General features: G+C 45.3%; 1 protein-coding gene across 5 annotated transcripts in view; it reads right to left on the bottom strand.

Annotated features, from left to right (window-relative positions):
* Nucleotides 1-12,325, bottom strand: part of CLPB (caseinolytic mitochondrial matrix peptidase chaperone subunit B) — a 163,153-nt gene that overhangs the window by 37,201 nt on the left and 113,627 nt on the right. For all 5 annotated transcript variants that reach the window (XM_045293127.1, XM_045293128.1, XM_004708797.4 and 2 more), the window contains one exon: nucleotides 8,241-8,338. In XM_045293127.1, coding sequence (XP_045149062.1) covers nucleotides 8,241-8,338 — 98 coding nt within the window. The remainder of the gene's footprint in view (nucleotides 1-8,240; nucleotides 8,339-12,325) is intronic.

Below are 12,325 nucleotides of genomic sequence, written 5' to 3'. Positions count from 1 at the left end.
CCCTTATGTTGCCCTATGCTAATATCCCAAGACCAAGTGCCATGAAGGGAATCCAACTTACAGCAACCCTGTAGGACAGGGTAGAGCTGCTCTGTAGAATTTCCCAAATGGTCAATCTTTATGGTGAAGTAGTTCAGTGCTTAGGCTTCCATGCCACTAGGGCTCCTTATGGATGTAAAGCTTGGTTCTCTTCTCCCTAAATAGCCTTTAAACTCCCTGAAGTCAGGAATAGGTCGTATGTTCAGGGAGACAGTGTTGGGTGTGAAAACTCCTGATAAGCTCTGGAGTCAGAGTGCAAGGTTTAGCATTCTGTATCTATTACTTGCTACTAGTTGAACCTATTCAGCTCTGTTCAGTGAGAATGATAATGATTTCCACCTCATGGAGAGTCAGGAGTCAAAGTCCCAAACAAAACCAATCACCGTTAAAGAGACGCTGACTCATGACGACCCTATGCATCAGAGTCAAACTGCTTCCTAGAGTTTTTATGGCTGTGGCCTTTTTGGAAGCAATTCACCAGGGCTTTCTTCCACAGCACTCTTAGGTGGTTTTGAACTGCAAACCTTTACGTTAGGAGTCAAGTGCAAACAGTCTGTGCCACCTAAGAAACTCAAGGGTTCAATAGTTGCATCAATGGATGCAAAAACTAGTGAGTAAACGCTTGGGAATAAGAGGCAATTTACATAATCTCCAAGTCTTTCCCTACCAAATACTTACTAATTATAGAGGGAAAGTGAGAATGGAGAAACCTGCAGACACCACTGTCAGTGGTTACAGTTTCATCATGCATTCGAGACAGACTGGCATCATGTGACTCCTGCTACCCTGCAGAAACGCATTTCTGAGGCGTTCCCGCCAGAAGTGAATAACCGGAGTTGAATCAAGGGAAATGATAGCCAAACCCAAATTGCGGCCCATTCTACAAAATAACAGATTTGTATTCATTACAATGTCAAGGTCAGGAAAGAAAGGCTGGGGAGCTGTTCCAGAATGAAGAGCTAGAGACATGCAAGTAAATGCAGCCTAGGGTCTGGCTTTTCTTCTCCTGTAAGAATGATCTTGGTTGTTATAAGAATTATAAGAGCCCCAAATAAAATGATTAAAAGAAAAAAGAAGAATATTATTGGGATAACTCGGGAAATCTGAGTAACATCTGCAGATTAATTCAATCAAAACGGTTTTGACTTTGATAATGATACTGAGCTTATATATAAGAAGACACTTGGTTTTTAGGAAAGAGGCATAAGAGGTACTGTGTGTGACTTACTCTCAATGATTCAGATACATGTATCTGCATGAAGACATGTCTATCTATGAGAAAATAAATGTGGTAAAATGTTAACATTTGGGAAATAAGAGTGAAGAGTTTACAGGAATTAATTTTACCATTCTTGAAATGATATAAGAATAAAAAGTTAAAAAAATATATAATAATGCTTACTACTCTTCAGGGATGGGTGTCCCTGGGTGGTGCTCAACCACTCACTAACCTAAAGGTTGGTGGTTTGAACCCAGTGGTGAGACAGACACACAAACACACCTGACAATCTGCTCCTGTAAAGACTACAATTAAGAGAACTCTATGAAGCCGTTCTATTGTCTAACACACGAGATCACCATAAGGTGGAAATGACTCAGTGGCAGGGAGTTTGGCGTTGGTTTGGGGGATGGATAGCGACCGCAAAGAAGCATGAAATGGGCTTTTGATTGCTTGTAATAGTCTATTTCTTGACCGGGTGTAAATGAGGCTAAGTAAACAAGCACCGCCTCTAAAGCTCAAATTCAACACAATGTGTTTAAATATGTCTCTGTGATCAAGACGGTTATGGACAAGTTCTTTCAGTAATATCCTTGTCCTAGTATTATTAAGGTGTCTTAAAAAATTCCTATAAAACCTGACCTCCCAGGGGATCTGCTGGGTCAGTTAAATTCAAGGCAGAGACGTCAGCTCAGAAGGCTATGGCGATTGTTTCCTAGGATCCCAAGAGGTCATCCTGATAGATTTTCTAAAAGGACATGGGATGATCATTGGGACTAATTATGAGCCGATACAGAATACTGAAAACTGCATTGGTAAAAGACTAGGAAGGATGCACCAAGGAGGCTCCCCACCCCCAACGCCCCCATGACAATGTACCTGCTCGTTCTCTTAGGAGCAGCAAGGGCTGTGCTGTGAGAACTTTACTGGGAAGCCTTATCTCATTCACCCTATAGCCCTGATCTTGCCTCTTCAGACTTCTTTTTGTTCCCCAAACTCAACATTTAAACGGAACATTATTTCGAATGCCTTGAGTATGCTGAAACTGCTGCTTTGATGTGGTGTGATCAGGCTGCATAATTCTTTGAGAGATAGAAACTCCATCTATAGAAATATATAGAGCTAGCTGGAGGATGTGTTGAGAAACAACAGCTTCAGGTTTTGACATTTTGGTTTAATAAAGGTTCGGTGATGCTCTAGCAACATTTTTTGACTTATGGCAAATAGTTTGTAAAAATGCAGTGTACATGTCATGCCAGTATAACATAATTCAATCCTTTTTTTTTAAGTTTAAGAGAGAGAAAGTACAAGCCCCACAAAGCACTTAGCACCGTGCTTGGCTCATAGTCAGCCTGCAGGAAAGGTTAGCTAGTATTAACTCCCTACGGGGCTTAGCTCCGGGCTGGGTATTTGGGGAACTGGCACCTGCAAGAAGCTGCGCAGCAGGAAAGAGGCTGAGCATGGCAGGGGCAGGGCCTGACTGTACCCTAGGAAAGGAGGAACATAACCCCCTCCCCATCCCACGAACTTTAAGTCCTTCTTTCCTGGAGGGTACTACTCAAACTCTGATGGGAGCACCCAGGCTCTGAGCTTGGAGTGGAGGCCCAGGGGATAAGTACATCCCCAGCTACCCCTGAAGCAAATAAGGAAATATAGAGATAGGAAATGTGCTTGTGATCCTGTCACTGGGATATGCAAATAAAATATATATGATAGGTCTATCTGCCTAATATTCCTGCCAATTCATTCTCTGGGTGTGATTAAAATGAGCAATAAATTCCTCGTGAGTCTCGGCGGAGTGAGGATCCGGGAGTGGAGAAGCAGGCTGGCACCAGCACGTCCCCGTCAGCTGAATATTCATCATGGAATAGCGCTCCATATTTTTGTTTTATCTGCCATCATGTGCCGAGAGATATATGTCTACCTCTCCTTCGTGTCTTAGTTAAGACATGAAAATGGCGTAAGCTTTAAGTATTAAACTCTCCAGCTACTGAAATCCTTCAAAGTGAGATCACAAGCTACTTCCTCTGCGGAACTGGCATGCTCATCTGCCTGGAGGTGACCCACCGCTTCTCAAGGCCCCACCAACTCTGTGTGGACCGCTCTTCAGGCACCAGCCAGCCTGTGGGTGTTCTACGGGAGAATGCCTGCTTCCTCCGGACTAGCTGCACGCTCAGGGGATCGGCCCTCTGTGCGGCCCTCAAGGGGGGCTGGGGCGAGGTATGAAGCTGTTGCATAGGGAACCAGGAGGGAGGAGGAAGTCACTCAGGACACTTAAGTCTGAAAGACGTTCTCGGGTCAGGGACACACATTTTATAGGCAGAATGTAATTAAGCATCATGCTTGTGGTTGGAGGGTGGATGAACAATTGCCTTTAAACCTTAAACCACGGATATCCCTTGAAGTCTTCTTAGAGCGAATAGTCGTTTAGCTTAACTGGGGAGAAAGGGCTGCCCCACAGTATGGGGCATGAACAGACAAGTGGTGAAGTGCACAAGGTCTGCCCGAGCATTCTGCTCTTCTAAGAACGATGCACAGGGAATCACGTGGATCGCAGCAACTGCAGAGACGAGCCAGGAACCTGGGGGGCAGTGTGTGTATGCTCACTCAGAAGAGGAGGAAGGGAACGGCTGTACAGCTCCAACCAGCGTCACCCAGTGTACATGTGAAACCGTCAAATTGGGGCAGGTTTTGCGGTGTATATTCTCAACAACTAAAAAGTGAAATCTAAAAAACGATGCTTCTGAAAAGTTTTAAAATGAGAACATTGTTAGGAAATAGTATTAAGTGAAAAAAAAAAAAAAGCACATTCCAAACACATACATAGGATTCTAAGTTAAACACCTGCAGTGGGTAATATAAAGATCTGCCAGGTAAGGATACAGCAAGTGCAGTAGGGGCCTGTGGGGCCTATGGTGGGAGAGTCCCTGCCAAGGCCCTACATTCTAATGATTGAAAACCCTGTGAGACGCCTGGAATATACAGTCAGATGTCAACCATGTTTAAAAAGAGAAAGAAAGCATGTCTATATAAATACATATACTATGGTCCAGAAAAGGCAATTACAGGACCATTAAGAGGAAAGCTCTGGGTCAAGTCCTTGTAACCATCACTTAGAATAGCTTGATTTTATCTAAGTCACTTGCTTTCTATCTTATAACTTCTGTTTCTCTATCTATAAAATAGGGGCCATAACAGCTACTTCAGAGAGTTCCTATAGGATTAGAGAAAATAAAAAGAAGAAAAAAGCAGGCTTGGCATAATGCCCTGATACCCTCAATACATGGTAGTTATTATTATTAACAACAATTCATTGTTATTAACAATATTAATAATGGTTCTCTCTAGGGAGTAGGGCTAAATGCGTTTGTATTAAGTCCCCTGGTCCCTCTCAGAGGTGTCCTTCCCGCTTCACTTGTCTGTTTTCCCATCAGACTGTGCACTTCATGAGGGTTTACTCCTGTCTTCCTTCTGTACAGCCAGGGGTGGGTGCCATGAATAAATATGCACTCAAATGATTTGGTTCTGCTTAGTGTCCTTTTGACTACTTTCAGGTTTTCGGTAACGGTGCGCATGACTGTTATAAGTATAGAAAGACGTGACTTCAGAGGGGAGGGGAGGGTGAGAGGCTGAGTCACTGTGAACACAAGGGGAGCCAGATAAGATCAGAGCAGCAGGAACCCAGGTCTAGACAAAGAGTCAGGAAAGGAGGCTTCAGGCTGAGCCATTATGTTACAGCTGCAGGGCCCCACTCAGAGAGAAGCAGCTGCCTGGAAACTCTGCCTCACAATTTTGAAGACACGTTTTGTTTGTTTATTACTGCCCGGAGAACATTTTTAAAAAGCTCAGCAGAAAGCACGGGTGACCAAGTAGATGTGAGGCAGAGCAAGGGCTGGATCCCATGGATAGAATCTGCGGGGACAGCAGAGCAGTTGGGTGAGATGCTAGCTGACAGCTGACCCTTCAGGATGGAGGAACTCCAGGCTGGGCGCAGAGGTTGGCTACAGTTGAAATGGCGGTTTAGTTGAGAGGCTACATACATAGTCCCTGGACTGGCTTTACGGGGTCCTTTGGCTTCCAAAGGCAGCCCCAGCCGCTGAGAGATAGCGCCTGGCCCTGCACTGAGCTTTGCCACTGAGTGACTCTCATGCCCTTTCACACAGCCGGTCCTCCACCTCCTTTCTAGGCCAGACGTTTCTGTGGCCATCAGCCTGTCCCGAAGGCACAGGGATCCAGATCCTCTTGCCACCCTTATCGCCCTCCTCTGCAGATTCTAAGAGCTCTACCACTGCCCAAGGTGCTCCACGCAGGCCCTGACAGGCACAAGGGGCAGCACTGCCATGTGTTCCCTCTGAACAGGAGAGTTGAACCAGCCATCATCCTATCTTGTTTAAGCTTCCTCAACAGTCCTCGTGCCACCCGCCACCTGTGCTGCACACAGACCAGTGCCTGCACTATGTCACACCACCTGACAAACCATGGTACTTTTGGACAAGGATCAGTGCTTGTCTCAGGGGACAGCGACTTAGCAGTCTCTGATCATTTCCTCAAGGCGCTTGGGGAATCCGGCCTGACTTCTGGGTTGCTTCCGGAGGTGGAAAACCTGAGTGAAGGGAGCCAAGCGCCTGCCCTCTGGATTGAGTAGTTCCGCCCGGTCCCATGGAAAGCCAGCTGCCTTCCTTGCTCTGGAGGAAACTACTCTGAGACAGTGACCAAGGGTCCCACGGAGACAAACACTGTATGGCTGATGCTGGCTCCCAAATGATTTCTGGTTCTCCCTTCCTAGGCACAAGGTAGGGGTTCTCACTCTCCTATCCGTGATTGGGTGGGAACAAGGCCATTGAGATGTGAGTGGCAGTAAATGGTTCCGGTCCCAGTTGAAGCATTTGGTTGCATGTGCAAAACCTCCCAGACCATTCTTTTTCCTCTGGAAGCAACTGGTGACACGCTAGATGTGGCTGCTGTCAGTTGGGGTCCTCGTGTGCCTATGATGAGCACAGCCTAGCCCTGACACCCTGCCAGCCTGCAAAAGATACATAGCAAAGGACAAAACCAATCTCTGTTGTTTTAAATCGCTGATACTTGGGGTTGTTTGTTATCACATCATAATCAACTTCCTCCTGACTAACACAGGCAGTTCTGTCGAAACCATGCAGTCCAATGTTTCCATTTCATAGTGGCAAACAGAGGGTCACTGAGGGGCAGTGCTAGCACAAAGTCAGTCAGTCAGTCAGTCAGTGCGTCGTGGTGGAGCTGGGGGCAGAACACACACCTTCTCGGTCTCAGTCCAGGGAGCGCCGTGCTCTCACTCAAAACACAGGGAATGTTTGCCACTAGGTGGGACCTGCCACACTGAATAATCTCCAGGCACTTTAGCCAACGGACTGACAAGAGACTCCATGAGGCTGGAAAGAACGCAAGACTAGGAATCAGAGAGGAGCTTTCCCCAGCCCAGTGCTGCCCCTGACCCCACCACGTGACCTTGTGCTCAATCCTCTCCGTTTCAAATTTGATGTGCTTTACTCTGGGGCCAAGAATAAGCCACATCCCACCTCTGGGCTCCAGTTTCCCCAAGTCAATTGATCAAAGATTCAGCTATCTAAAACCTGTGGTCCACAGAAGAGCGCCCTCCGAGGCTACCCAAAAGGAAGGACGGGCCTCAGGGGTGGGTCTCTGGCCTCCTTCCTCTTCAACCAGAACACTATTTCCCTCTGATTTGTTAATGCTTTGGTAAGATTTCCAATTTCTAGAGTTGATGACTTCTAAGCTCCCCGCTGGTTCTGAGATATGGGATACTAGTTCTTGGATTCTGTTTAATTCTTGTTATCTCTTGAGTTACAGTTCTGTGGATAGGGGAAGCAGGAGACAGCCTGTTTTCAGAGAGTTTAAAAGTTTGACTGACAGGATGCAGTGTAGCACCGATGAAACTTATAACTTGCCTCTAGTTCTTTAATGCTTCCCCCGCTCCCCATTATCATGACACCAATTTTACCTTACAAACCCGGCTAGACCAGAACACGTGCATGGAAACACAGGGAATCCAGGACAGATAAACCCCTTAGAATCAATATTGAGAGTGGCCATACCAGGGGGAGGAAGGGGGAACCGATCACAATGATCTATATATAACTCTCTCCCTGGGGGAGGGACAACAGAAAAGTTGATGAAGGGAGACATTGGTCAGTGTAAAACATGAAAAAATAATAATTTATAAATTATCAAGGGTTCATGAGAGAGGGAGGGTCGGGGAAGAAAGGGAAAAAATGAAGAGTTGATACCAAGGGCTCAAATAGAAAGAAAATATTTTGAAAATGATGGCAACAAATGTACAAATGTGCTTGACACAATGGATGTATGTATGGATTGTGATAAGAGTTGTACGAGCCCCCAATAAAATGATTAAATAAATAAATAAAACTCTGTATCTCAGCAAACCCTTGGGTGCCCTAATAACCTCATGCTAATGGACTCCCTCATTCAGATAAGTCTTTGTCCCTCTTAAGACTTATTAAATGTTCTCCTTAAATTAAAAAAAAAAAAGTTTGACTGAGAGGTTCAAAATTGAGATGTTGATGGTTTTTGGTGAGACCAGAATTTCAGATACCAGACTAGGGCTTCCTGAGTGTTGGGGGGTGGGGTGGTGGCTCAGAGAATGGTTCTAGAAGTGCTAACAATTGCTTGCTTGAGGAGGCTATAGAATACAGGAGCCTATGGGAAATACTATGGACAGGGGCTGGGAAGCCCATCACCTCAAAAGCTGAATTCTAAAGTTAATCTTTAAAGGCACAAATGGGTCAGGCCTCTCCCTGGTCCTAACAGGGCAGCTTCCCATTCTTGACTAACCTGGGACTCAGATTCAATTAGACAGAGAAGAATCACTTCAGAAGACGTGACATCTGGTACGGAGCCTGGCATAATGAGTGAGAGACTCCAGGATGCAGAGTGTGCCCACATGCCCCCTCCTGTTTCTGATGAGACTTACCTTGGCTTCAGAAGCCCTCAAAAGCTTCATCACCTCCCCTTCTCTGGCATAATCCAGGGCTGTGTGACCCATTTCATTCCTCTGCAGGGGGTTGGCTCCTGGAGGAGAAGTGAAACAGTCAGAGGGTCCATGAGGGATCGATCAGTAGGGTCCTTTCCTGCAAATAGCTTCCCACAGCCATCAAGTCCATTCGGACTCATGTGACCCTACAGGAAACCGTAGGACTGTCCCCTTGGGTGTCTCAGCGATGAATATTGATGGAGGAGCTGGGGGGTTCAAATTGCTAGGCTTGTGGCTCGCAGTCTAACTCATAACCCACTTCGAAGTCGGAGCTCCTTGTGAAGGTGGCTTCCCCACCCACTCACTGCCATTAACTTGATACCGACTCACAGTGAGCTTTTAAAACAAGGTAGGACTGCCCCCGTGGGTTTCTGAGACGGAAACTCATTTCTAAACAGTTTTATTGGCATTTAATCCATCTATCATATATAGTTCAACCATATCAAGAACAATTGTGCAATCATCACGACAATCAATTTTAGAACATGTTCTTCTTTCTTATACTCCTTATTATAAGCTTCACTCCCCTCCTCCCCCCACCTCCCAAGCCTCCCCTGCCATAATGCCAAGAAACCATTCATCTAGTTCCTGTCCCTCTAGATGGGCCTATTCTGGAACTCACACGAGACCGTAACTCTCCAAGACTGTAGTACGCCCCATCTTTCTCCCTCGGAATGGCTGGTGGTTCCAAAGTGCCGCCGACCTTGTGGTGAGTAGCCTGGTGTGTAACCACTATGCTGCCCACCCTCCCTGTTTCAGGGTTTCACTTGTAGTGTGAGGAATGTTCGTGGACATACTTGACAGTACAAATCCAAAAGATGGTAGACCAATGAGAAAACAGATCAAGCAACTCTGGGAAGCCAGTTCTTAGCCTTTTCTGATATAGTTGTAGAGGGTATTTGGGCTCCTACATATAGCATGCACACATGTGCACAAACATGCTACTGACATGGAGCAGTGCTGTACACAAATACAACTGAATAGGGAAACAAATGCATCAAATACTTGAATACTCTCTTATCACCGGGTATTTCCTGCCATACATAGTCAGCCGTGCCCTCTGTCATGTTGCCATCATCAGCAACCTGGTTATGCCAATCCACAGTTCCATGTCCATTACAATGGTAGATGTTAGAATGTGTGTGTGTGTGTGTGTGTGTATGTGTGTGTGTGTGTAGCATTTCCTCTAATCATTAGTTCCAGTGATTTGAAGACAAAACTCTGAATATGACAAACAGCTTGCATTTTCCTTCCTACTTTTGAGTGTCTGTGGCTGATAATCCCGTATCAAACATCTAAGAGGCTTTGCAGCCACAGAGAAAAGGCTACTCTGCCCTCCCATAGTCACCAAGGGTGTCTTGCTTTCCTCTTCAAAAACCAATCCATCCCATTCAATTTGGCAAACACTGAATGAGCGGGGCCAGGGGATACAGAGGAATCAAATCTGGTCCCGCCCCAGAGGCACTCCTAGCAATAGAGGACAGAAACAGAAGAAGCCGTTCCCTGCACACAGGAGATGCTCAGTACATGTGTCAAATGGAAAGTTAAACAGTGGATTAGTCTTTCTTCAGCTTTTTTCTTGTTAGGGAAGCACTGCAGAGAGGAAAAGAAGTCTTTAGAAGGAGCAGACTGGGGAAAGTAAACCCACAGACAAGGCTGAGTCAGCAGAAGGCCAGGCTAGAGTACGCACCCACCCACTGCTTGCCGAAGGGCAGTAAAAATCAATGTTTTAAAATTCCAGTCTGTGAAAACATGTTTGCCAGGAATCAAAATGGTTATGAATTAAAGGTCTCTGTTTTCAAGGAACCCATAAACTTACTAGAAACGTGTATGTGTGTATGCGTGTGTGAGGTTGTCATCAAGTCAGCTCCAACTCATCGACAGCCATTCTCTGTACAACCCAATGAAATATGGCCTGGCGCCAACCTCACCGCGGTTATATTTGAGCCTATTGTTGCAGCCAGGGTGCTAATCCATCTCCCTGAGGGTTTTCCTCTCCTTTACCAAGTATGATGTCCTCCTCCAGGAATTGGCCTCTCCTAATTACACGTCTAAAGTACGCGAGAAGCCTCAACATCCAGCCTTCTGAGGAGTATTCTTCCCACACAGATTTATTTATGCTTTGGCAGTCCATGGTGTATTTTCATTCTTTGCCAACGCCCTAATTCAGGCGCATCCATTCTTCTGTGGTCTTCCTTATTCACTGTCCGGCTTTCACATGCAATATGAGGCCACTGAAATCACGATGGCTTGGGTCAGCACACCGCAATAGCTAACATTTATTAAGCATTTACATTTGACTGTCTGCCTGGGCTGCAGTGGAAGAGGCTACCTCTGCATCTGTGCAGGAGGAAGACGGGAAGAGGGGGAAGGGGCAGAGAACAGGAAGCACAGTGCAGGTCAGGGAACTTTCGTTAACAATAAGGAAATATGGGTAAGTTTACATACAATCCCTTTTTGGGAAAAGGTACTATTGGTACATTATTCAAATACCACAAAATCAGACCCTTTAAAGTATAAAATTCAGTGCTTTAATAATATAAACAATGTTGCATAATCATCATTATCTAATAATTCTAGAACATTTTCATTACTCTAGAGAGAAACCCTTTACCCACTAACAGTCTCTATTCCCCTCCCCTTAACCACTGGCAATCACTGAACTATTTCATGTGTCCGTGGATTTGCCAATCCTGGACATTGCTATACACCACGAGGTCCATTTTGACTGGCTTCTTTGACGTGGCATAACGTTTGAAAGGTCCTTCATGGTGCAGTACGTCACTCTTTTTATGGCAGCACAGTCCACTGTATGGATGTACCATGTTTCATTTACAGATGTATCAGTTGATGGACCCTTGAATTGTTCCCATGTTGGGTATTATGAATGAAGTGGCTTTAAGTATTTGTGTACAGGTTTCTGTGTGGAGACATGCTCTAATTTCTCTAGGGTATATAGCAAGAAGTGGAACCGCTTGTCATGTGGTAACGCTATGTTTGATCAGTTGAGGCAGCATCTCACATTCATATCAGCAGTGTATGAGGGTTCTGATTTGCCCACATGCTCTCCTACATTTTGTTAGTATTTTTTGATTCTAGCCATGCTTGTGGTGTGAAGTTGTATCTCCTTGTGGTGTTGATTTTCATTTCCCTAATGATCAATCAGCGCTGGTGATACAGTGGATTATGCACTGGGCTGCTAATCCCATGGTCTGCAGTTCGAGACTGTCAGCTGGTCCAGGTGAGAAAGATGAGGCCTTCTGTTCCTATAAATATTGACAGCCTTGGCAGCCCACAGGGGCAGTTCAACTCTGTCGTAGAGGATCACTATGAGTCAGAACTGGTCCAACAGCAGGCAGCGAGTACATGATGAATGAAGGAGCCCTGGTGGTATAGTGATTACATAAGTGCTTAGCTGCTAACTGAAAGGTGGGCAGTTCATATCCACCAGCTGCTTCCACAGGAGAAAGATGAAGTAGCCTGCTTTCTAAAGATTAATAACCTTGGAAATCCAATGGGGTTGTTCTACTCTGTCCTACCAGTCCCTCTCCAGGGACTGGTCTCTCCTGACAACATGTCCAAAGTATGTGAGACAAAGTCTCACCACTCTTGCCTTTAAGGAGCACTCTTCTTAGAGTTGGCTTCTTCCAAGACAGACTTGTTTGTCCTTTTGGCAGTCCATGGTACTTTCAGTACTCTTCACCAGCAGCACAAGTCTTCCTTAATCAATGCCCAACTTTCACATGCATACGAGGAAATTGAAAATACCATGACAGGTGGGTCAGGTGTACCTTAGTCCTCAAAATAACATCTCCGCTTTTCACTCTCTAAAGAGGTCTTGTGCAGCAGATTTACCCAATCCAACACATCTTCTGATCTCTTTTTTTTTTTTTTAATTTAATTTAATTTATTTATTTTCTTAACATTTTCTTAGGGGCTCATACAACTGTTATCCCAATCCATACACACATCAATTGTGTAAAGCACATTTGTACATCGTTTCTCAAAACATTTTCTCTCCACTT

The sequence above is a fragment of the Echinops telfairi genome, unplaced genomic scaffold, assembly GCF_000313985.2.
Source record: "Echinops telfairi isolate 266 unplaced genomic scaffold, ASM31398v2 ScPeMD7_1713;HRSCAF=2227, whole genome shotgun sequence".
In the NCBI taxonomy this organism is placed as follows: Eukaryota; Metazoa; Chordata; class Mammalia; order Afrosoricida; family Tenrecidae; genus Echinops; species Echinops telfairi.
The sequence above is the reverse complement of the archived record's forward strand: the minus strand, read 5'-3'. Positions and strand labels throughout refer to the sequence as shown.